General features: G+C 44.1%; 1 protein-coding gene and 1 long non-coding RNA gene across 2 annotated transcripts in view; one reads left to right on the forward strand and one right to left on the reverse strand.

Annotated features, from left to right (window-relative positions):
* Positions 1 to 26,458, forward strand: part of TGFBR2 (transforming growth factor beta receptor 2) — a 107,779-nt gene that overhangs the window by 36,790 nt on the left and 44,531 nt on the right. The window contains exons 2-3 of the mRNA XM_073568633.1: positions 25,570 to 25,726; positions 26,117 to 26,307. Coding sequence (XP_073424734.1) covers positions 25,570 to 25,726; positions 26,117 to 26,307 — 348 coding nt within the window. The remainder of the gene's footprint in view (positions 1 to 25,569; positions 25,727 to 26,116; positions 26,308 to 26,458) is intronic.
* LOC141083534 (uncharacterized) lies at positions 504 to 1,371 on the reverse strand. Its single transcript, XR_012230739.1, has 2 exons — positions 922 to 1,371; positions 504 to 794 (listed from the first exon to the last, which is right to left on the reverse strand). It is a non-coding gene; the product is annotated as an uncharacterized lncRNA (long non-coding RNA).

Raw genomic sequence — 26,458 nt, forward strand, 5'->3', positions numbered from 1 at the left:
CACTTTTTCACCATGCTTTTTAGCCCCATTTGTTTCCTTGTCCTATGCTTATTTAATTAATAGGGATTGTTATCTGTTTATTCTAAATGGACTTTATGACTGCTTATGTTGCTTTTGCTTTTCATTTACTGTTCCCTGCAGTTGGTCCAGATTTTAGTCCATATTTATATAGGGGATAATTTACTGCATTGTGTACTGTTTATTTGAAAATCACTAGTGGGGGTTCTCCTCTTCTACCTTTTCCCACTATAGTATGCTTGTCAATATTCTTTTTTAGCTATAGTCATAAGGCTATGAGATACTTTTAATTAGCTTCAGTGAATCTTATGTATGCTACTAACCATACTTAACCTGATAGAGCTGTATAGATACATGGGCTGCAGCCATGGCCTCGGCAGGACAGCATACTAATAACAATATGTCTAGCATAATTAGCTAAATGGGAAGGGGTTCTCTGAATTAGGAATCCAGTTTGATGTAGAAATAATGCAAGTTCACTCTAGTACATTTAAAAGCAATTTGTTAATATGAATTTTCCTCCTTAAAGGTCTGTTCACACCCAATAGTTAGTGTTTAGAAATGTACTCTAGTCACCTCTAGTTGAGGAGCGCAACAGTTGAAGGGTGCTCATCTTACCGCAGTCATCAACACAGGTGAATAACACTCCAGTCCGGAAGATTTGGGTCGCAGAATATGGCATCAGTCACCTTAAACTGAGATTGATGGTCCAGGTTGTCACTAGCAAGTCTGTTTAGCAGGGTCAGATGGGCTCCATGGTTTTCACTCTTCAACCCCTATAACCAGGATTTGATAAAGTTATGGCTCTGGGAAGAAGGGGAGCGAAAAATAAAACCCCAAAACTGAAAAAAGCTCCGGTCATTAAGGGGTTAAGATATATTTTCTGTGAATGTTTCTACGTACCAGTACTCACACGAAGAGATTTCATCAGATGGCTTGACTCGACTGCAGAAGCACATATGAAGGTTCTAGAAGAAGGTTTATTTTCAAGCTGAATTCTTGTAGTTATGCACAATTACCAAATTTATAGTAGGTAAGAGACTTTTGAATTAGAGATGCAAAGACATGAGCTTCTCAACATGGTTGATATACACTATCTGGGGAAGAAGAAGGGAGGGATTACTGACATCAGAGCTACGGAGGCAGAGAGGGAGTTAGGGAGGACAAGCTTCTCAAAGGCAAACCCTATTGCATAGCAAGGCAGCAGCAACAATATAATTCTGCATGATTCCGAAGTTGTGGACATCACAGTAGTTAAAGAATATAAGAACAGACACAGAAAAAATGAACATAAAAGATTATTTCTCTGTTTTCAAACTTTACAGATGAACTCCATGCTGATATAAAATTAAAAGAAACCATAATTACCACTTGAATCTGGCTCTTAGCCCAGAGCAGCTGCTCGGCCGACCTCAGCTGGACTAGAAAGTGATGTTCCAACCAACAGTCACCTGATCCTATAGCCGTAAAATTACTGAATCAACAGCCAACATTAGTTTGGCTCCATACCTTATCAATGTCAGGCTTTCTTTCGAAGCCAGTGGCATGGGAAGCAGTTAAATATCTTCTGAAGGTGGATTCTGGTGTGGCTTCTTTATTCTTTTATAAGCATGGCTTATAAAAGAATGGCTTATACCTCTAGTGTGCTCACTTTACACTCTGGGCAAAGCTGCATGGCTTCTTGGTACCCTTTAGGCATATAATACACATGGGTACTTTAATCCCAGCGTTTCAGCATTTTGGTGCAGTCATTGATTTAATTGGATGAAAGATATTTCTCCTTTTCCCTGGATTTTGAATGCTTTTATACAGTATACACAATAATTTCAGATCAGATTATATAATTAATCAGCCATCATAGTATCTGAAGCAATGAAAGACGCTGATAATTTCAATGAATGCTAAATGTTCTACCATATTATTCACCTTATTTAAGTAATAATTCATAAAGTCAAGTTAAAACTAAAGCTGTAATTGCTTGTGTGTATAGATGTATGATATTTTTTGCTAAATGTATCAAACTCAAGGGCTCTTTAGTAGGATGCAGTTTTCAGGCAGTTCACGCTTACTGATCATTTAGACTAAACATTTTTGGGCTGAATGCTCCTCACCCTTCACTATTAATAATGTCGGTTGGGCCAGGCTTCTTGCCAAGATTTTATGTAAGCACCAATGAAATGAGTGTCTCAATTTGGACAGCATATGTCTACATGCAGGTGAAATGTTCCTTTTCACATTTCCTATTTCCTGTTTATGTGTAATCTTCCTATGTTTATACAGGTTGATTTTCTTTTACACTGGACACATAGTTTAGTATCCTTCACCATGTGTACTACTGTGTTTAAAGTCTAGAAATATAGATGACAGTCTTACCGTTTCGACCCTGTTTACGTCTCTTGACGATTTTGTCACGTCTTCAGATGGAAACGGGGAAGATGAAACCCGAAATTTCAGTACAGACGACAAAACTTCTGTAGAAGCAGATTCCATATAGTATTTGAAATACTTATAAACAGGCATGTCACGAGAGAGCAGGTGTTGAATAAGAGTAGTTTGCTTTTCCCTTAGGATATTTTTTTTACTATAAAACTCTGTAAGGTCATGATGTGTTCTACTTGAGGTTTTCCTACTGCCAAGGTTGCAACAGTCAGAGAAGGTCCATGTCCAGTTAAAACTCTAAAATGTATAAACAGCATTTCTGTGATCAGTATGGTGGCTCAGTGGTTAGCACTGTGGCCTTATAATGTTGTGGTCCTAGATTCTATTTTCACAATGGACAACATCTGTAAAGAGTTTGTATTTCCTCAATGTGTTTGCGTAGTTTTACTCCGGTTTCCTCCCACTCTCCAAAGACATACTGATAGGGAACGTAGATTGTAATCCGCAATGTGGACAGTGATGTCTGTACAGCTCTATAGAAATGAATGCCACTATGTAAATGAGTACAATAAATAAATTCCAGTATACCTTCAAGTTGGTAGGTTCAAACAAGCAAATTTTCGACATGCAAAAAGTTTAATAAATCTGATCAGGTTGGCATCTGTTTTTCTCAGATGTGAAGAAAAAAGAAAATTCTGCACCTTCCCCTGTCAGTACATAAAAATGAGACATCCGAATGTGGTCCAATTTTTTTTTTCATGGACCCATAGACTTGCACTGACTATTTTGATCCGACACTCAGTTCAAAATTGGACACGTGCTCGGTCGAATGGAAAAAATCAGACATGTGCAAAGCCCCATGTAAATCATAGGTACGACTGCTATCTGTGAAAATGGCATGTATGTGAAAGTCGTTCGTGTGCATGAGCCTTTAGTCTGAGCTGGGATACTTCTCAGCTACAATGTATGTCGGATGTCTGGTGTATCATGTAGTAAATTTAGCATGAAGTGACACACTCACATTTGGAATTATGGCGGCCATTTTAAAAAGCAATATGTTGCAATAATCCTATATTAGTAATTACTAATATATATCGTATTTTTTGGATTATAAGACGCACTTTTTTCCCTCAAATTTGGGGGGAAAATGGTTGTGCGTCCTATAATGTGTATATACCTTACTGGTACTGTTGCTGCAGGCCAAAGGCTGTGATGAGGGGGTGTTCGGCGGTGCAGTGGGTGCCCAGTGGTGCTACGGGGTGTCCAGCGCTGCAGGGGGTGTCCGGCGGTGTTGTCCGGTGCTGCTGCGGGTGTCTCCAGCTCTGTCGGGGCTCTGTTGACATTTTCTGAAAGGCCAGAGCCCCAGCAGTTCCATGGTTTCCTGTGCAGTGGACTCCGAGAAAATTGCCACGGGGGGGGGGGGGGGGCAGCGCATGCGCAGATGGAGATCTGGCACCGAAATCTCGAGAGATGAGTTTTCAGCGTTGAAATCTCATCTGTCGAGATCTTGGTGCCGAGATCTCCATCTGCACATGCACTGCCACCCGGCGGCCATTTTCTCAGAGTCCACCACACAGGAAACCATGGAACTGCAGGGGCTCTAGCCTTTCACAAAACGTCGGCAGAGGGCCGTCAGCTCCAGACACCCCCGTAGCATTTCTGGGCACTCGCAGCAGTTCCAGACACCCGCAATGGCGCACCACACATCGGAACACCCCCTCATCCCGGCCTGCAGCATCACCCCACTCCTGCCTCCTCCAGCAGCAACCCTGGGACCCCCCTTCACCGCAGCCACCACCCCGGTAAGCAATAAGACGCATGGATTATAAGAAGCACTACCATTTTATTAAAAAAACATTTTCCTATTGTTCTCCACAAAATTTGGGGTGCGTCTTATAATCTGGAGCGTATTATAATCTGAAAAATACAGTATATATAAATATATAGGCAGTGGGGAAAATAAGTATTTGCTACACTACTGATTTTTGCAAGTGCTCCCACCTACAAAGAATGTAGAGGTCTGTAATTTAAATCACAGGTACACTTCAAGTGTGAGAGACAGAATCTAAAAATGAAAAAAAGAATCACATTGTATGATTTTTAAATAATTAAATTGCGTTTTATTGCATGAGATAAGTATTTCATCATCTAGCAATCGGCAAGAATTCTGGTTCTCACAGGCCTGTATTAATTGCACCTGTTTGAACTCAGTACCAATATAAAAAACAACTTTCCATACATTCAGTCAATCATACTCCATCCTCTCCACCGTGGCCTAGACCAAACAGCTGTCTAAGGACACCAGGGACAAAATTGTAGAGCTACACATGCCTGGGATGGGCTACAGGACAATAGGCAAGCAGTTTGGTGAAAAGGCAACAACTGTTAGCACAATTATTAGAAAACTAGATGTGTGACCAATGCTATCACATCGGGAGGGCAGTAACATCACGATGGGGGCAGCTTTGTGGCACTGGGGGTGGCGTCCCACCCCCAGGGCCGTGCAGTCATAACCGGCAGGAAATATGTTGTTTTGCGGCCTGTCCTGGAGATGATGTGTGGCGCCACCAGAGGGTGGCCGCACCCAATCTCCAGCACAGGCCTCAAGCTGCGGTCTTTCCTGCCAGCTGTGACTGCATGGAGGCGGATGGGCAGGCAGTGGCGGGATCCGGCGCGTGTAGTCAGGCAGTGGGTCCTGACGGGGTCCGATGGCAGCATCCCTCTCATTACTCCCCCCTCATTACGCCTTCTCATTATACCCCCTCATTACACCCTCTCGTTACACCCCTTTCAAAGCCTCGTGATCACAGCAGTGGCCTGGATCCGAGAGGCGGCTGGGATCCAAGCAGCGCCTGGGATCCCAGTGGCGGTCAGGATCTCAATGGCGTTCGGGATCGCAGCGGCAGCCTGGATCCGAGCGGAAGCTGGGATCCCAGCGGCAGTTAGGATCGCAGCGGTGGCCTGGATCCAAGCGGCAGATGGGATCCCAGCGGCAATCGGATCACAGCGGCGGCCTGGATCCGAGCGGCATCATTTGGGTGTTCCAAAATGGCAGTTGGCGTACTTCCGGTGCGGCGCGGTGGATTGTAGGATTCGGGGACATCCAGACGGAAGTGAATGACGGACAATTTAAGGCAATTATATATAGAGAGAGAGAAGAAACACAAGATGACTGTTAATCTTCCTCAGGCTGGGGCTCCATGCAAGGTCTGGAATCAGCCCAGAACTACACAGAGGGAAATGATCAATGACCTGAAGAGATTTGGGACTACAGTCTCAAGCATTGCCATTAGTAACACATTACGCCATCATGGATTCAAATCCTGTAGGGCACGTACGGTCCCCCTGCTCATGTCAGCACATGTCCAGGCCCGTTTGAAGTTTGTCAGTGACCATCTCGATGATCCAGAGGAGGCATGGGAGAAGGTCATGTGGTCAGATGAGACCAAAATATAACTTTTTGGTATCAACTTCACTCACCGTTTTTGGAGGAAGGAGATGGATGAGTACAAGCCCAAGAACACTGTCCCAACCATGAAGCATGGTAGAGCAAACATACTTTGGGGGTGCTTTTCTGAAAAGGTGAAAGGACGACTTCATTGTGTTGAAGGTAGGATGAATGGGATCATGTATTGCAAGATTTTGGCCAACAAACGTCTTCCCTCATAAGAGCATTGAAGATGGGTCGTGACTGGGTCTTTGAGCATAAAAATGACCCAAAACACAAAGCAAGGGTAACTAAGGAGTGGCTCCATAAGAATCATTTCAAGGTCCTGGAGTGGTCTTGCTTGTCTCCAGAGCTGAACTCAATAGAAAATCTTTGGAGGGAGCTGAGACTCAATGTTGCCCAGCGACAGCCCTCGAAACCTGAAAGATGTGGCAATCTGCATGGAAGAGTGGATCTCTGTAATTGCAAATAAAGGTTTCTGTATCAAATATTAAATTATTTTTTATTGTATCAAATACTTTTTTCATGCAATAAAATGCAAATTAATTATGTAAAAATCATACAATGTGATTTTCTGGATTTTTTTTTTAAAGATTTTGTCTCTGACAGTTGAAGTGTACCTATGATGAAAATTACAGACGTTCCATTCTTTGTAGGTGGGAAAACTTGCAAAATCGGCAATGGATCAAATTTTTATTTTCCCACTAATACAACATATGTTCTCTGCTCCAAAAAAAGGGAAACACAAAATTATCGTATATACTTGTGTATAAGGTACCCGTGTATAAGCCGACCCCCCCCTAATTTTGCAAAAAAAAAAACTGGGAAAACTTATTGACTAGCGTATAAGCCTAGGGTTAAATGGTGGTCCAAGAAGATGCTCCATAGATAAAACCTCCCTATATGCTGCTGCACAAGGGTTAATGCTGGCCCAAGAAGATCCTCCATAAATACCCCCCCATATGCTGCTGCACAAGGGTTAATGCTGCCCCATAAATACCACCCATATGCTGCTGCAGAAGGGTTAATGCTGCCCCATAAATACGCCCCATATGCTGCTGCACAAGGATTAATGCTGCCCCATAAATACCCCTCATATGCTGCTGCACAAGGGTTAATGCTGCCCCAGAAATAACCCTCATATGCTGCTGCACAAGGGTTAATGCTGCCCCAGAAATACCCCCCATATGCTGCTGCAACAAAAAGAAAATGACATACTCGCCTCTCCATCGCTGGGGGGCCAGGTGCCGGTGTCCTGAGCCCCCGGCACTGGCGATATTTACCTGTCCCTTTTCCATTGCCATCACCACTCTGTCTCCCAGCTCTCTGCAGTGACAGCAGAGGGCGCACACTGACTACGTCATCGCTCACCTTTGCCGTCAAAGCAGGAGGACCCGGAAACACAGCGGTGCACAGCTTGGAACGGGGGCAGGTGAATATTACTCTGCCCCCGTCATACCTCTCCTGGCACTTCTCTGCAGCCCCTGCTTCTCCTCTGCTGTCTGCTTCCTGCATTCAGATGGCCATATGCGCATATTCATGAGTTTAATGAGCGGTACCACGTGACTGCTGAATGCAGGAAGCAGACGGCAGAGGAAGAAGCAGAGGCTGCAGAGAAGTGCCAGGAGAGGTAAGTATGATCTCTGACACCCCCGCTCCCCCTCCCCCGCCCACCCCCGGTATATGACTCGCGTATAAGCCAAGAGGGGAACTTTCAGCCCAAAAAAATGGGCTGAAAATCTCAGCACCAGTATATATGGTAGTCCAAAAACAAATAAACAAGTGGCACTTCAAAATTAACCACAAATGCACAAACAGGTACTGGTGTAATTAAACATCAGACCCATTTAAGAGATCCACAGAAAATATATTAAAAATTATTTTATTAATACCATATTAAAAATTCTTTAAAAGGATTTATGGCACAAAACATATTTGCAAAAATAACAACCAGCAGGAGGCACAAACTTGACACTACATATGCATGATAATTGTTAACTTCAACATGATAATATATCAATAAACCATTTCACTGGATACACACCAAAAATCATAAATCGCATATCCTAGGGTCACAAATTAAAATGAGTAGGGGCCTTTTAATAAACTGACTCATGCCAACATTTAAATGGGTACTGAAATTTCTCAAAAAAGATTAATGCAGCCCTATAGGATATACATACAATATAAAGCATCTGTTACATGAATTAAATTAGTCCTTCAAGATATACACCTGATAGAAGGTGACCAGTGATCCGAGTTAGTGAACCAAGCGTGCCCCGACGCGCATTTCACCCGCAGCTTCAATGGAGGAGGTAGCAGTCCTGCTGCTGGGTTGTTGCCCTCTTAAGACCCCCTGCATGTCTCCTGGTATCTGCTACATGCTCTGGAGGCTGTGCTGACAGACAGGTCTACCTTTCTTGCCACAGCTTGCATTGATATGCCATCCTGGATGAGTTACACTACTTGAGCAACTTCTGTGGGTTGTAGACACCACCTCCATTATACTGTACAGTAACTGTAAGGGTGAGAGCAATAGGAAAATTCAAAAGTGCCCCTACTCATATTTTAATATGTGACCCTAGGATATGTGATTTATGATTTTTGGTGTGTATCCAGTGAAATGGTTTATTGATATATTATCATGTTGAAGTTGACAATTATCATGTATATGTAGTGTTAAGTTTGTGCCCCCTGCTGGTTGCTATTTTTGCAAATATGTTTTGTGCCATAAATCCTTTTAAAGAATTTTTAATATGGCATTAAAAAAATATTAATTTTTAATATATTTTCTGTGGACCTCTTCATTGGGTCTGATGTTTAATTGCACCAGTACCCATTTGTGTATTCGTGGTTAAAAAAAGGGAACACTTAAACAACACAATCTAACTGCAAATCAGTTAAACTGTGAAATAAACCTGTCCAGTTATGAAGCAACACTGATTGTGACTCAGTTTCTCCTGCTGTTTTGTCACTTGGAACAGACAGCAGGTTGAAATGATGAGCAATAAGCAAGACAACACATATAAAGGATTTGTTCTGCAGGGGGTGAAACAGACCATTTATTTGTTCTCATCCTTTTTGGCTGTTGTTTTGGTCACTTTTGAATTTTCCTATTGCTCTCACCCTTACAGTTATTGTACAGTAGCATGAGGTGGTATCTACAACCCACAGAAGTTGCTCAAGTAGTGTAACTCATCCAGGATGGCACATCAATGCAAGCTGTGGCAAGAAAGGTAGACCTGTCTGTCAGCACAGCCTCCAGAGCATGTAGCAGATACCAGGAGACAGGCCAGTACACCAGGAGACATGCAGGGGGTCTTAAGAGGGCAACAACCCAGCAGCAGGACTGCTACCTCCTCCTTTGTGCAAGGAAGAACAGGAGGAGTAGTGCCAGAGCCCTGCAAAATGACCATAAGCAGGTCACGAACATCCATGTGTCTGCTCAGACTGTCAGAAACAGACTCCATGAGTGTGGTATGAGGGTCTGATGTCAACAAGTGATTGTTGTGCTTACAGCCAAACACCAAAACCGTGCAGGGTGATTGGCTTTTGCTAGAGAACTCCAAGATTGGCAGATCCGACATTGGCGCCATCTGCTTTACATGATGAGAGCAGGTTCACTCTGAGCACATGTGAAAGATGTGACAGAGTTTGGAGTCTATGTGGAGAATATTATGCTGCCTGCAAAATCCTTCAGAATTAGTAGTTTGGCAGTGCGTCAGTAATGGTGTGGGGAGGCATTTCTTTGGAGGGCTGCACAGCCCTCCATGTTCAAGTTACCCTGACTGCCATTGGGTACCAGGATGAAATCCTCAGACCCATTGTGAGTCCATATGCAGGTGCACTGGGCCCTGAGTTCCTTCTGATGCATGATAATGCTAGGCCTGATGTGGCTGAAGTGTGTCAGCAGTTCCTGCATGATGAGTGCATTGATGCTTTTGGATTGGCCTGCCTGTTCCCCGGAACTGAATCCTATCGAGCACATCTGGAACATCATGTCTTGTTCCATCCACCAATGCCACGTTGCACCCCAGACTGTCCAGGAGTTGACTGATGCTTTCATCCCAGTCTGGTAAGAGATCCCTCAGGAGAACATCCACCACCATATCAGGACCATGCTCAGGCATTGTATGGAGGTCATACAGGCACATGAAGGCCACAAGCACTACTTAGCATCATTTCCTTGCCTTGAGACCTTTCCACTAAAGTTGAATCAGCCTGTATTTTGATTTTTCACTTAGATTTCGAGAATCATTTAAAATCCAGACCTCCATGGAATATTAATTTTGATTTACATTGATCAATTTTATGTTTTATTCTCAACGCATTGCACTATGTAATGAATAAATATTTGCAACAGGAATATTTCATTAAGTGATATGTAGGATGTAGTGTTTTTATGTATGTGTGTGTGTGTATACACAAAATTTGTTCACATTTGTAAATTCATAGCAGACTTTCATATTGCAAATAAGTGTTCCGTGCAGCATTATGGTATGGTCTCCTTAGCTACTGAATTGCTTTGTTCAAAGGTTAAGAAAATAGTGTTTCCTGCCTTCCTGTTTGTAAAGTTTCTGTTCTACTCCCACACCAGGTTACATATAACTGAGTCATACTGCACAAAACGAATTTATGGCACTGTGTGAGTTATTACCTACCAGGTGGGGAATAGGTGGGTTATTTCATCATCTTGGCACTGGGAAGTTATGCACTGCTTGATGTGATATAATCATTTCTGCTGAGAATGTTATGAGAATTTGCACAGTAGTGAGTTAATGTTTAATTCCACATTACATTGTCTACCGTATTATTTCAGTCTTGTGGTTTCTAAAAAAAAATCATCCGACTTAAACTGCATAACTTCACAATGAATGCATTGAATCACTGTGTTGCTCCATGTTTTATAGAAAAAAAGTTGTAAATCTGAGTGGACCCTCAATCTAGTACCCCCTACTGTGATGATTTACTGAACTGCATGCATGAAAACATTAAGGAAGCAACATGACATGTACCCTCTACAGACATGGATCACAGAATAACCTTTACCCCTTCTACCACCAAGTCTGTTTTCACCTTCATGACCAGGCCAAATTGTACAATTCCGACTGGTGTCAGCACAGACTCCAGAGCATGGAGTAGATACCAGGAGACAGGCCAGTACACTGGGAGACATGGGGCCATAGGAGGGCAACAACACTGGAATGCTTCAACGAATCCCTCTGATTCTGAGAGTCTTTTCTCGAGACGTGTTGTACTTCATAATAGTGGTAACTAGAGTTGAGCGAAACGGGTCAAAAAAATTAAAAAGTCGCCGACTTTTGGCAAAGTCGGGTTTCATGAAACGAAACCCGGCCCTAGGATGAGGTCGGCCACGAGGTCGGCGACTTACGCGCCAAAGTCGCGTTTCAAAAGTTTGTTTTGCGCTCTTTTTCAGCCAATCAGGATCCACGGACACTGTGGGCAACGTGACGACCTAGGCACGGGTCACCACCATCTTTCAGAAGGGCATGCAAGTGATTGGCTTGCTTTGGTGGGCGTCACAGGGGGTATAAAAGGGCGTGCACGCCGACCGCCATCTTACTTCTGCCGATCTTAGTATAGGGAGAGGTTGCTGCTGATTCTGTAGGGAGAGCGTTAGGCAGGGAAGAAGACAAAAAAAATGCTTCTGCTGCTAGCGATTTGGCCTGCACAACACACAAGTCACTGTGTGTGCAGTGCAAGGGGAGGCTATATTGTGGTGTATCAGTGGTGTTGGTTGTTGGGCTGCCTTTTAAGGCTTCCTGACACGCTGGCATTGCTGTTTACCCACTGCTCCGCAAACTGCTTTTTTAAAAGCAATCCAATCTCCCTTATCCTCTAGTCACTTTTGTCACAGCTGTGCCATCGAGCCTGTCACATAGCGCTCAGATATCAGTGGGCCTCACACAATCCACAAGTGTCCAGTGTCCAAAAGTGTGCGCAGAGATTCAAAATCTCCATTATCCTCTCGTCACTTTGGTCACAGGCAGCTGTGCCATCGAGCCTGTCACATAGCGCTCAGATATCAGTGGGCCTCACACAATCCACAAGTGTCCAGTGTCCAAAAGTGTGCGCAGAGATTCAAAATCTCCATTATCCTCTCGTCACTTTGGTCACAGGCAGCTGTGCCATCGAGCGTGTCACATAGCGCTCAGATATCAGTGGGCCTCACACAATCCACAAGTGTCCAGTGTCCAAAAGTGTGCGCAGAGATTCAAAATCTCCATTATCCTCTCGTCACTTTGGTCACAGCTGTGCCATCGAGCCTGTCACATAGCGCTCAGATATCAGTGGGCCTCACACAATCCACAAGTGTCCAGTGTCCAAAAGAGTGCGCAGAGATTCAAAATCTCCATTATCCTCTCGTCACTTTTGTCACAGGCAGCTGTGCCATCGAGCCTGTCACATAGCGCTCAGATATCAGTGGGCCTCACACAATCCACAAGTGTCCAGTGTCCAAAAGTGTGCGCAGAGATTCAAAATCTCCATTATCCTCTCGTCACTTTGGTCACAGCTGTGCCATCGAGCCTGTCACATAGCGCTCAGATATCAGTGGGCCTCACACAATCCACAAGTGTCCAGTGTCCAAAAGTGTGCGCAGAGATTCAAAATCTCCATTATCCTCTCGTCACTTTGGTCACAGGCAGCTGTGCCATCGAGCGTGTCACATAGCACTCAGATATCAGTGGGCCTCACACAATCCACAAGTGTCCAGTGTCCAAAAGTGTGCGCAGAGATTCAAAATCTCCATTATCCTCTCGTCACTTTGGTCACAGGCAGCTGTGCCATCGAGCGTGTCACATAGCGCTCAGATATCAGTGGGCCTCACACAATCCACAAGTGTCCAAAAGTGTGCGCAGAGATTCAAAATCTCCATTATCCTCTCGTCACTTTGGTCACAGGCAGCTGTGCCATCGAGCGTGTCACATAGCGCTCAGATATCAGTGGGCCTCACACAATCCACAAGTGTCCAGTGTCCAAAAGTGTGCGCAGAGATTCAAAATCTCCATTATCCTCTCGTCACTTTGGTCACAGGCAGCTGTGCCATCGAGCGTGTCACATAGTGCTCAGATATCAGTGGGCCTCACACAATCCACAAGTGTCCAGTGTCCAAAAGTGTGCGCAGAGATTCAAAATCTCCATTATCCTCTTGTCACTTTGGTCACAGGCAGCTATGCCATCGAGCGTGTCACGTAGCGCTCAGATATCAGTGGGCCTCACACAATCCACAAGTGTCCAGTGTCCAAAAGTGTGCGAAGAGATTCAAAATCTCCATTATCCTCTCGTCACTTTGGTCACATGCAGCTGTGCCATCGAGCGTGTCACATAGCGCTCAGATATCAGTGGTCCTCACACAATCCACAAGTGTCCAGTGTCCAAAAGTGTGCGCAGAGATTCAAAATCTCCATTATCCTCTCTTCACTTTGGTCACAGGCAGCTGTGCCATCGAGCGTGTCACATAGCGCTCAGATATCAGTGGGCCTCACACAATCCACAAGTGTCCAGTGTCCAAAAGTGTGCGCAGAGATTCAAAATCTCCATTATCCTCTCGTCACTTTGGTCACAGGCAGCTGTGCCATCGAGCCTGTCACATAGCGCTCAGATATCAGTGGGCCTCACACAATCCACAAGTGTCCAGTGTCCAAAAGTGTGCGCAGAGATTCAAAATCTCCATTATCCTCTCGTCACTTTGGTCACAGGCAGCTGTGCCATCGAGCCTGTCACATAGCGCTCAGATATCAGTGGGCCTCACACAATCCACAAGTGTCCAGTGTTCAAAAGTGTGCGCAGAGATTCAAAATCTCCATTATCCTCTCGTCACTTTGGTCACAGGCAGCTGTGTCATCGAGCGTGTCACATAGTGCTCAGATATCAGTGGGCCTCACACAATCCACAAGTGTCCAGTGTCCAAAAGTGTGCGCAGAGATTCAAAATCTCCATTATCCTTTCGTCACTTTGGTCACAGGCAGCTGTGCCATCGAGCATGTCACATAGCGCTCAGATATCAGTGGGCCTCACACAATCCACAAGTGTCCAGTGTCCAAAAGTGTGCGCAGAGATTCAAAATCTCCATTATCCTCTCGTCACTTTGGTCACAGGCAGCTGTGCCATCGAGCGTGTCACATAGCGCTCAGATATCAGTGGGCCTCACACAATCCACAAGTGTCCAGTGTCCAAAAGTGTGCGCAGAGATTCAAAATCTCCATTATCCTCTCGTCACTTTGGTCACAGGCAGCTGTGCCATCGAGCCTGTCACATAGCGCTCAGATATCAGTGGGCCTCACACAATCCACAAGTGTCCAGTGTCCAAAAGTGTGCGCAGAGATTCAAAATCTCCATTATCCTCTCGTCACTTTGGTCACAGGCAGCTGTGCCATCGAGCCTGTCACATAGCGCTCAGATATCAGTGGGCCTCACACAATCCAAAAGTGTCCACTGTCCACAAGTGTGTGCAGAAATTCTAAATCTCCCCTGTCCTATAGACACCTTGTACCTTGTTTTACATTACTATATAGTTTGTTGGATTTTGTCTACATTTCTACCAAAAATGAGGAAGGCTGGTGGAAGAGGCCGTGGAATTGGGCGGGGGTTGGCAGCTGGTAATGATGGTGTTGGTGGTGGATCTGATGGTAGTGGCAAGAGCAAAATAGGACCGAATGCAGGAGGTGCTGACCCTGCGTCATCGTCTGGCTACATAAGGCCTCGAACGCTTAGTTTTCTAGGAGTTGGCAAACCGCTTTTAAAGGCAGAGCATCAGGAAAAAGTTTTGTCTTACATTGCTGACTCAGCCTCCAGCTCTATCGCCTCCTCTTCTTCAGTTGTAAAAAGTAAAAGCACTGAGTCGTCATTGGAGGCTCATGTTCATGAACCACACCTTTCCTTGTGTCCTTCACCCCAACCAAGATTGAAGGATGACGCAGGCCATACTACTGATTACTCCATGGAGCTGTTTTCACATACCATGCCTGGATTATCAAGTGAAATGGTGAATTACCCAGGCCAAGATGAATCTGACATGGAGTGCACTGATGCACAGCCGCTGATGGATGATTCTGCTGGTACATTCACTCAGAGCACTACATTGTCCTCGCAGTGTACAGAGCCAGATTCTGACCCTGATGAGACTCAGGTGCCCCTTCCCGCACACTATACCACCATACACGGTGACACAGAGGAAGGTGCACATGAAATAGAAGAGGAGGTGATGGATGACCCAGTTGTTGACCCAGATTGGCATCCATTGGGGGAAGAGGGTGCTGCTTCCAATAGCTCAGATGAGGAGCATCCACAGCAGACAATGACATCGCAACAGCTGTTATCTGGCAGGCCCGGAGCACTCCAAAGACAGGTTCCAAACATCAAAAGAGTTGCTGGACAGCTTGTCCAGAGGGTCAAAAGATCACAGCATGCTTGGCCGCAAAATGTCTGCCAAAGTAGGAAGAGTGCAGTGTGGCACTTTTTTGAACAAAATCCTCATGATCAGGCCAAGGTTATCTGTAAGAAGTGCGCAAAGACCTTTAGCCGAGGGAAAAATCTGAAAAATTTGAATACCAGTTGCATGCTTAGACATTTAACCAGCATGCACTTGCAAGCGTGGACACAACACCAAACCTCAAGTGCCACATGTGCAACTGATCACAACGAAGGTACTCAGCAACGCTACATTGTTTCCCCCACTGTAAGCCCACCGGTTAGCACAGCAGCAAATGTTGAGGTGTCGTTGCAAGACCACAGCAGTCAGGGAATCCCACTGTTATATCATCAAAAGACTGATTCTAGGCCATCAGAAAGAATACCAACTCCATCACCATCATCAACCCTCTCTCAGTCCGCCCTGTCCACCGCTACTTCCACCATATGCAGCTCTCAAGTCCAGCTCACCCTCCCAGACACTATGAGTAGGTCAAGAAAGTACTCAGTCTCTCATCCGCGTACACTGGGTTTGAACGCCCACATTGCCAAACTAATCTTTGAGATGATGCCCTTTCGGTTGGTGGAAAGCACAGCTTTCCGCGAACTCATGGCCTATGCAGTACCACGCTATGACCTACCCAGTCGCCACTTCTTCTCTCGCAAAGCCATCCCAGCCCTCCACCATCATGTGAAAGACCGCATTGTCCATGCACTCAAGCAGTCAGTGAGCGGAAAGGTGCACCTCACAACTGATGCATGGTCCAGTCGGCATGGCCAGAGCCGTTACGTGTCCATCACTGCGCACTGGGTTAATGTGGTGGATGCAGGGTCCACAGGGGACAGCGGTGGTGGGACAGTGCTGCCTAGCCCACGGTATAGGAAACAGTTGGCTGTAGGCGTTCGACCCTCCTCCTCCTCCTCCTCCTCCAGAAGCGAAAGCTCGTCCACAGAGCGCAGTCGTACGAGCACTCCATCTGCAGCTGCCACTGTTGCACACGATGTGTCCCCCTATCGAGCAGCTAGTGGAAAGCATCAGCAGGCTGTGTTGCAGATGATGTGTTTGGGCGGCAGACACACCGCCGAGGTGCTGGCCGAGTACTTGAAGCGACAAACTGAGTCATGGCTGGGCAGTGTACATCTTGAGGCAGGCAAGGTAGTTAGTGATAACGGCCGTAATTTTGTGGCAGCCATAGCCCTTTCAAAACTCAGCCACATACCTTGCTTGGCTCACACCTTGAACCTGGTGGTGCAGTGCTTCCTCAAAAATTATCCGGAGTTAACAGCCCTGCTCCAGAAGGTGCGAAGACTGTGCGCGCACATCCGCCGGTCGCCTGTACACTCCGTTCGTATGCAGAAGCTGCAGCGATTGCTCCACCTTCCCAACCACCGCCTCATTATCGACATTGCAACAAGGTGGAACTCCACCCTGCACATGGTGGAGCGGCTGTGCGAGCAGAGGCAGGCCATAATGCATTTGTGGGAGGATACACGGCCAGGCACTTTGAGAGCAGACATGGAGTTGACAGGCGTGCAGTGGTCGAAGCTGAAAGACCTTTGTAAAGTCCTTCAGTGTTTTGAGGAATGCACATGGCTGGTAAGCGCAGACGACGCCATCCTAAGCATGAGCATCCCACTTGTGCGTCTGCTCATGCAAACTTTGACGCACCTTAAGGAGCAGGCGTCTGCAGCCAATGTTGATGAGGAGGAAGAGGAGGAGGGAATCCTTGATGACATTCAGCCATTGTCTGCTCAGGGACCTCTCCTGGACGAGGTGGAGGAAGAAGAGGAGGAGGAGGAGGATGATGGGGATGATTACTTAGGGGAGGAGGATGCATCTCGTGGGGCAAGTGAAAATGTTGGCGTGGCAAGGTCTGGTACAGGGTTTGTGCGTGACTGGAGGGATGTGGATTTGCCAGAAAGTGCTCCTCCACCCAGCACTCGCAGTGCATCATTGACACCGGGAACATTGGCCCACATGTCAGATTATGCCTTGCGGATCCTAAAAAGGGACCCCCGCATTGCCAAAATGATGAACGATGACGACTACTGGTTGGCCAGCATCCTGGATCCACGCTATAAAGGCAAATTACAAAACATCATGCCACAGGAGAACCTTGACCTAATATTGGCTAATAAACAAGCAACTCTGGTAAATCGGTTGCTTGAGGCATTCCCAGCACACAGCAGCGGTGATGGTTCTCACACGAGCCGTACGGGCCGGGGGCAGCTTGGCAGAGGTGTTCGTGGTGCACACAGCAGAAGTGGCGTTGGAGACAGGGGTTTCATGACAATGTTGTGGACTGATTTTTCAAATACCGCTCACACAACTGGTAATACTGCATCGATGGAAAGTGACAGGAGACAGCAGTTGTCAACTATGGTTACAAACTACTTTTCCTCCCATATTGATGTTCTCCCACACAGGTCATTCCCCTTTGACTATTGGGCCGCTAAACTGGACACCTGGCCTGAATTGGCCCAATATGCCTTACAGGAGCTCGCTTGCCCAGCTGCAAGTGTGCTATCGGAAAGAGTCTTCAGTGCAGCTGGATCAATCCTGACAGAAAAAAGGACCCGTCTGTCAACCCAAAATGTGGATGATCTAACCTTCATTAAAATGAACCACGCATGGGTTTCCAAGGATTTTGTCCCACCTTCCCCTGATGACACATAGGGTGACAGAAAAATGGCTTGCTTTGGTCCACCTCTTCCTGGTACTTCACCTATTTCGCCTTTTGCATCAGCTGAATGTCCAACATCAACATATGCCACTTTCTAAAACTCCCTAACTGTGCTGCCTCCCCCCCCATGGCCGGGGTCACCACCTACCGCACGACACCGTGCGAGTGCCGTTGCCCTGGACAGGTGGGTAGGCCGACTCTTGGGCGCGGGCACTGGCACAGGGTCCCTCATAGTGCAATCAAGTGTCTCTGACGGTGGTGGTGCACACCCGCCGTCAGACACACCGCTGTACTATGAGGGGCCCAGTGCCAGTACCGACGCCCATGAGTGGGCCCCCCTTGCTTGGGCAGGGCCCCAGCATTTGCAATCTTTACCTCTCCCTGCTCCTCCGCTGTGTAATCTGGGCCGTCAAATCCATACTGTGCCTGACACCGTCTGAGCCTGCCTCCTGAGACATATATTTTGAATGTGTACGCTATCCATACATGTTATCCGGGGATACGGTACCCTTTCTAACCTTTGTGCAATCACATGCAATCCATACTGGGCCTAACACCGTCTGAGCCTGCCTCCTGAGACATATATTTTGAATGTGTACGCTATCCATACATGTTATCCGGGGATACGGTACCCTTTCTAACCTTTGTGCAATCACGTGCAATCCATACTGGGCCTAACACCGTCTGAGTCTGCCTCCTGAGACATATATTTTGAATGTGTATGCTATCCATACTTGTTATCCGGGGATACGGTACCCTTTCTAACCTTTGTGCAAACACGTGCAATCCATACTGTGCCTGACACCGTCTGAGCCTGCCTCCTGAGACATATATTTTGAATGTGTACGCTATCCATACATGTTATCCAGGGATACGGTACCCTTTCTAACCTTTGTGCAATCACGTGCAATCCATACTGGGCGTGAGAACGGCTGGCGAGCTGTTAAGCAAGCTACAGCACCTGTCAAGACAAGTACAGGGATTCCCTAGCGAGGAGACTTATTTGATTGTTTTCAATGTTGGGACAGCAATTTTTGGGGAGCACTATACTCTGGAGAATGATAGATGGGGCCCACCATACACTGGAACATTCCAAAGGTGGACATCAGACACTGGAGCAGCATTTACAGGGCCCATTATACACTAGAGCATTAGAAATGGGGCCCATTATGTTTGGAGCATTATTTGGGCCCATAAGACAGTAGAGCTTCATCCATGGGGACCAACATATACTGTAGCATTATGTGGAGCTCATCATATACTGTTTCAAACATTATATGGGACCAATGATTCTGTATGGAGAAATAGATGGGCTCGTCATGAGATGTAAAAAGTGAGGTATTTTTCATTGTACTATACCGCTATTTATCTGCCGTATCGGAGCATGATGAGTTGTGGTATGTGTTAATGGGGCGCTCTTTCGCCCAGGGCACATGAAAACCTGCAGCCAGCCCTCCCCCCCACAACTTTAGCCAAATAACCCCCATTTTTCAGTGCGTAACTTGTATTATGAAGTTAATTAAGGTTGACAAGCTTAAGTAAGAAGAATTGATGCTTTTGGCATTCAAATGGGCACTGTAGGTGTGTTTCCTGTCCTCCTCTCACTGCCGACTTTTATTCCCCATTGACTTACATTGGGTTTCGTGTTTCGGGACGACCCCGACTTTTCCCTATAATCGGACGATCTTGCTCGACCCGACTTTTGGAAAAGTTGGGTTTCACGAAACGAAACGCGACCCTAAAAAACCAAAAGTCGCTCAACTCTAGTGGTAACATTTCTTCAATATGACTTGCGTTTATTTGTGAAAAAATGGAAATTTTGCTAAAATTTTTTAAAAATTTTGATATTTTCACATTTTTATTTTTATGCTCTTAAATCAGAGTTATAACACACAAAATATTTAATACATAACATTTATTAACAGCTGCTTCACAGAAGTTTATAATATAGAACAGTGAAGATAATAAAATCACATTTTTCCCACAAAAATGTTATTTTAACCCCAACTTTTTCTTTTCGCAAGGATAGCAGGAGAAAATGGACCCCAAAATTTGTTGTACAATTTTTCTGGAGTATGCCAATACCCCATATGTGGTCGAAAACTACTTTTGAGGCACAGTGCAAAGCTCAGAAGGGAAGAAGCACCATATTGGAGATAACATTTTTCTTGACTGGTTTGAGGGTGCCATGTCACATTGGTAGAGTCCCTGAGGTGCCAAAACAGCAGAACCAACCCCCATAAGAGACCCCATTTTACACAATACACCTCTCTTGATTCATCTAGGGGTGAAGTGATCAAAGTCACACCACAGGTGACATTTAGTTTTAGCCCAAGATTTTACATTTTCACACTGGGAAATGGGTAAAAATGACACTAAAATTTGTCAATTTCTCCTGAGTGTAGAAATACCCCAAATATGGCTGTGCAGTACTTATTAGCCATACGGCGAGACTAGGGAGGGACGGAGCGCTATTGGCAATTATAGCTCTGTCCTTCTCGAGTCTCACCATATGGCTAAGCAGTTCTGTTATACAGGAGACATCCTGGAGTACAGAATTTTCCATGTACAGTGCCCTTAAGTGCTAGAAGAGCAGAATCCCCCCTCAAGTGACCCCATTTTAGAAATTATATCCCTTTGGGAATTTATCTACATATGTTGTGATGATTTTATCTCCATAGGAGTTTTTCAGAAACAAGCAGCAGTGGCTGTTGCAGAGTGAAAATTGCAAACTGCAGTTGTAGTGCCCAATATGTTGTAGTGTTCAGTATGTTTAGTGTCCATACATTGTTCCCAGCTCATGCGCCTGTAAATTAGGCGGGCTCTCATCGCTACAGAAATGACAATCATTGTAAGTACACAATGCCATATACACTTAGGGGTGTACTTACTTTTTTTTGCCAGTGGTTTAGACATTAACGGCTATGTGTTGAGTTATTCGGAAGGCACACCAAATTTACGCTGTTATACAAGTTGTATACTGAATGCTTTACATTATATCAAAGTGTCTTATCTTCAGTGTTGAGATATGACTTTATATAATAAAATAATTACAAAAATGTGTGAGGTATACTCACTTTTTTGATATACTGTAATATGATGACTGCAATATATTCAGAGGATAAAAACTTTGGCGTGCTTCTTTAAAGGAACTCTGTCAGCATAGAATGACTGTTCAAACCAAGTACAGGTGCATAATAATAAAAAAAATGTAGCTACACCTTCCGATCTGCTTGTTTTCCATGTATCTCTGCCCTACTCTAGCTTTATAAAAACCAAATCTATCAATCAAAAAAGAGGGGGTGGAGATAGAAGGAAAACACGTAGGTGGGCATATGTACTTAGGGGATTCTGTCAGCACAGAATGCTTTTCAAATGAAGAACAGGCACTTGGTGCATCATAGCTGACCAAACAGCAACAATAAGTAATATACTGATGAGATAAAGAGTAACAATGTTTTGAACTTTTGCCTTTCAGGCTGAGTATCTCACCATCCTCTACTTCTTCGAACATGAAACTTCCATCATTTTGTAGATGTACAATGCAAAATAAAATTGTGGTACCGTGTTAGCCAGAAAAATAGATGTAAATACTTATGTCCCCCTCAAAAAATTGAGAAAAGTATTCAAGGTGTGATACCTTTATTGGCTAACCAGAGAAATTATATTTGCAAGCAAGCTTTCAGGGCTCAAAAGGCCCCTTCATCAGGCATAATCTAGCCTGATGAAGGGGCCTTTTGAGCCCTGAAAGCTTGCTTGCAAATAGAATACTTTTCTCAATTTTTTGGGGGGGACATAAGTATTTACATCATTTTATAGACTAACTCATCTTGGCTATCTCATACTTAAATTTGACTTACAACTATTTAGCATATGATTATTTATGCAGATTCTTGCCATGTCACTACAAAATCTTTTTCTTCCTGTATACTACAAGCTACAATCTGTTCTCACATTTCCTAATAGCTGTGTGTTATTAGGTTCATTCCCAAGCAAAAGGTCACTGGTTTGAATTGAGGAGCCACTACAAAGAAGATTTCCCAGGAAAAGAGAAACCACATCATCCAGCTCATCAATAGTCGTCTTTCGGTCAAGAAAGTTGACAAACTGCATCATATGAAATTAAGTCTGTCCATCTATTCAGACGCCAAGAAGTGGACGTCCAGGCAAAATATCGCAGTCAATAAGTCAGCTCATCACAAGGTCTATCAGTTCTGGTGCAAGAAACATGGCAACTGAAGGTGGTTCGGATGCTTAGTAATAGATCACAGACATTCAAGCAAGCAACCTGCAATGCACGTTATACAAGTCTGGAATGGTGGCCTAAAAAATGTGAAGAAGCCTCAACTTCAATATCTTCATAAGAAGAATTGGCTCGAGTTTGCAAAAAAGTATGAAAAGTGGACAGTAGAAGATTGGAAACGGGATTTGGAGCAATGAGATGCAAGTCAACAGACTAGGTTCTGATGGGAGCAATTGAATCTGGAAGAAACAAGGGGAAAAAAGAGCTAAAGGATAGAAAAAATTGAAGTAACTGTCAAGTTCAGTGTAGGAAGCCTGATGAAATGGGGCTGTTTCACAGCCTAAGGAATGATAGTGGTCTGAATGCTGAGCTATATTTGAGCATCCTACAAGACAAGTTACTTTATACACTCAGGTACTCTGGGTATTGGTCAAGACATCCTTGAATCTGATCTAGAGCACCCCATGACGGATTCAGGCAGTGTTGAAAGTCAAAGGTGAATTTACAAAATACAGACAAAACACTAAAAATTAAAATATAGATTTTTAGGAGCAAAACAGTAACAATGCCGTGACATGACAAGAATCTGCATAACTGATCATATGCTAAATAGTTGCAGGTCAAATTTATGTATTAGATAGCCAAGATATTTGTCTATAAAATGATGATAGTTTCACATTTTGAAGCATTAGTGGATGGTCACAAGTTTAAAACATTGGAACCATTTTGCTTGTCAGTGTGCATCAGTATTAGCCTCCTAAAGGCCAGGGCATGAAGTTTTGGGCCTTTCCAAAAAAATAGTAGTCTGGTACAGAAATTCCCTCCAGCAAAGTCTGATAAAATGGCTTCCTGGCTGGACAGAAGTAAATGTAACATTTCAATACCAGAAATAAATTATGTAAAAGCCTTCAGGTATCAAATATAATGAAGAAAAGCTCTCACAAATAGGGTTCAGTCATCTGTACTCTGCTTGGATGCTAGGAGCAGTTGTATATGTGATCTCTTAATCAGTTTCTTTTTTTGTGATTGAAAACCTAAAAGATATAGAAAGTTCCAGATTTAATATTGGATTTTTTTGGATATACAATATGTATCCGATTCCCTGATTATGTTTTTTTTGTTTTGTTTTGCCTTTGTTTTTGTATTGATAGCGCCTTTGTGGTACTTGTTTATGTGGCTTATCACTGATTTGCAGCTGTATTCTAGAACAGCAGTGCACGGTCCCGTGACCCTCATATCACTCTCAGTTTGATGCAGTAGCTAACAGGAAATGTGAGACCAATATCAAATGTCACCAGAGATGTTTCTGTAACATTCACCTCATTAGTATACAGTTTCAGCGTGCTGACATTTAATTCCTCCACATTTATGGTTGGTGAATGTCTGTGCTGATCATCAAACTGTAATATTTAGTGCTTGGTGGAAAATATGTCTTTTCCCAGATTATGTTTATATTGCCTCATGGAAGCAGTAAATCAGCATTGCTTACGCACCATTTAACTCTCAGCGTGTACGTTCTAACTCCGCTTAAATAGAAATGTGACATTTACTGAGCAAAAAAATATTAAACTAACTGTTCCCATCTTTCACTGATCATTGTATTGTGAAATAACTCATAGACTGTTTCACCCTGTCTAAAATCTTAATTTTGAAATTCGAAAACTTGCATTGGCCATAAATTGAAAGGAACATGCTAAAGAGTATTTTTTTCTTAAAAACATAAAATAAAGGTAAAAATTGTACTTGTCAGCTTGTATAAGATGCCATTTTTAGGATTTTCAAAAAGATGGGTGACCAATATTGTCTATTCTCTAGTACGTAAACGTAACTGATAGCACATAGGGTAAACAGCAACATAGCTAATCACAATACCTATGCTACATTTCTAATTGGAGGCATTTGCTAATATTATTACACCTATTACACATTGGAATAGGATCTTGGAGATGAGAATATCTTTTTGTTTAATGTACTAGCAACATATCCAAATACTTTGGGCAAAGTTAGAGTGGTTTTTGAAACTTCTCTGTCACCCAGCCACTGGTACCCATGCCTCATAAGCCAATGCATAGCCCAACCATCTACCAACTTAGAATATCTAGGGAGCACTTGCAATACAGGAGACCATCTGGACCCCTAGGAAACTTGGCAAATCTCCTCCAGGGCTCTATCAAAGCTTCCCAAAATCTGCCAGAATACAGGTTTTACTTAGTCCAAGAGTTATTCTCATGCACCATTAGTGGCTTCCGTGCTGACTTGATTAGACCCCCCACAAGGTCCATAACCATAGAAAATCCAAGATTCCAAGATGTCAGAAAAAATATGGATAAAGCATAACCTTTATTCCATCCTTAAAAATCACATGGTGAAATGCAGTTGACGTAGACGAGTGAAGCAACTTTTCAGCCCCAAAGGGCCTTTTTCAAGCCAGAAGTACCATAAAAATTACAGCCATGCAGGTCTTGGGAGATTTTGGTAGCATCCAAATGCATATCCAGAGACTGTGGAAATGCCACGAAGGGGTCATGGCCTGAAATGTATGGGAAGCAGGGTAACCCGATCGCAGGGGAGCGCAAAGGAAAGGAAAGGGAGAAGCTTGAAAGGTTTTCTTCTTAAGTTCCACTACGCGTTTCAACGGATAACCTCCGTCTTCATCAGGTGGCAAGACAGAGGTTATCTGTTGAAACGCGTAGTGGAACTTAATAAAGAAGAAAACCTTTCAAGCTTCTGCCTTTCCTTTGCACTCCCCTGCGATCGGGTTGCCCTGCTTCGCATGTTTATATCCTCTCTAGAGGCACCCGACAGGAGCAGCATCGGGTTACTATTACCAGCGCCCTGAGACCTGTCAGCCTGGCGCTCCATATATCTGTCTCACTCTGACTATTTCATGGCTTGAAATGTAGGCATTTTCATGTAGACATGATGATGAAAAGTTGGTAAGAGCAATTGTTAGCTAATCCTGTGGTTGTGCTACTGTTTGCATTACTGTGGTTCTGCTTACTCTTAAAAAGATAGGGGTGGACTGTTGCTATAGAGGCCTTTTAATTCTAGTCTTTTGAATGGGGGCAGTACAAATGTTTAGCTCTTTAACTCTTTATATCACAGACAGTGGCGGACACAGTGAAAAGAGGGCTCGTACAAGAATAGTATATGGTCCCTTTTCAGTCCAATAGTTCTGCTTTGACAGAAGTTTCTTGCTGCTTTGGAGGTGGAGGAGACCCCCTTACCTCTTTTGCTCCTGTGTGACTGAACAGTCTGCACCAACAATATGTCCGCCCCCGATCACAGCTGATCCCGTTTATTAAATAAATCAGCAACATATTCAAAGATGAATAGAAATGTTTAAACGTCTTTTTTTTCTACAGATGATGCAAGTTTCATGCTGAACCTGCCTTACCATATGATCTGTGCATTTTGCGATGTCCAAAATACAACCTGCACAGAAAGCAAAGGGACTTGCAAAACGGGCTGTGACTTGGGAGCCTCTTGTGAATATGCAGAGGAAGTTTGTGTCACCTTGTGGTAAGAATTTATTAAGAACATGCAAACAAATTTGAATTGTTGTGAGTTATTCTGAGCCTGTGACTTATTATCCTTCACATGGAAGAAGCTGATAATGTATATACATTATATACTATGACCAAAAAGATAAAAAGAGCATATATCCTATAATAAGTAAATAGTGATAGTACTTATAAATAGCATAGGGTACTTAGCTAACACTATTTTGAACAAAAAAGCGTAAAAGCCATCCAACCTCTACAAGGTGTGCCCAATCAGGACGGTTCTATCCTGTCTCTAGCATTAATTATATACCATAAGTTGCCATTCAGCCATTACTTTAGGGGGGATCTTGTTGATTAGACTATTGCTATTACTTTGCCTGTCATTTTTTTTTTTTTTTTTTTAAAGGAGAAGTCGCGGTTCTTCTGTAACTGTGGAAACACTCTGCCATGATCCCCAGTTACCACTGTATGGACACAGGTTACCTGATTACAACTCCTCAACATGTCACATGAAAAGAAAAAAGGCACATGGAGAAGTTCTGTATATGTGCGCTTGTAACGAAGATCTGTGTAACCAACAGTTTACATTTGAGAAAAGTAAGTTTATCTGTATGGGAAAAAAGTAAATGTCTGCATTTCTTTTCTTTTTGCCTTCAAATGGACACTTTTTCCCATTGAGTATACTGTAGTTGATATTACAGCTGTCACGGTCACGTGTCTCTGGACGCAGCGAGTACCGCAAGGCGAA

Source organism: Dendrobates tinctorius, unplaced genomic scaffold (genome assembly GCF_039654945.1).
Source record: "Dendrobates tinctorius isolate UK_male_01 unplaced genomic scaffold, ASM3965494v1 ptg000005l, whole genome shotgun sequence".
In the NCBI taxonomy this organism is placed as follows: Eukaryota; Metazoa; Chordata; class Amphibia; order Anura; family Dendrobatidae; genus Dendrobates; species Dendrobates tinctorius.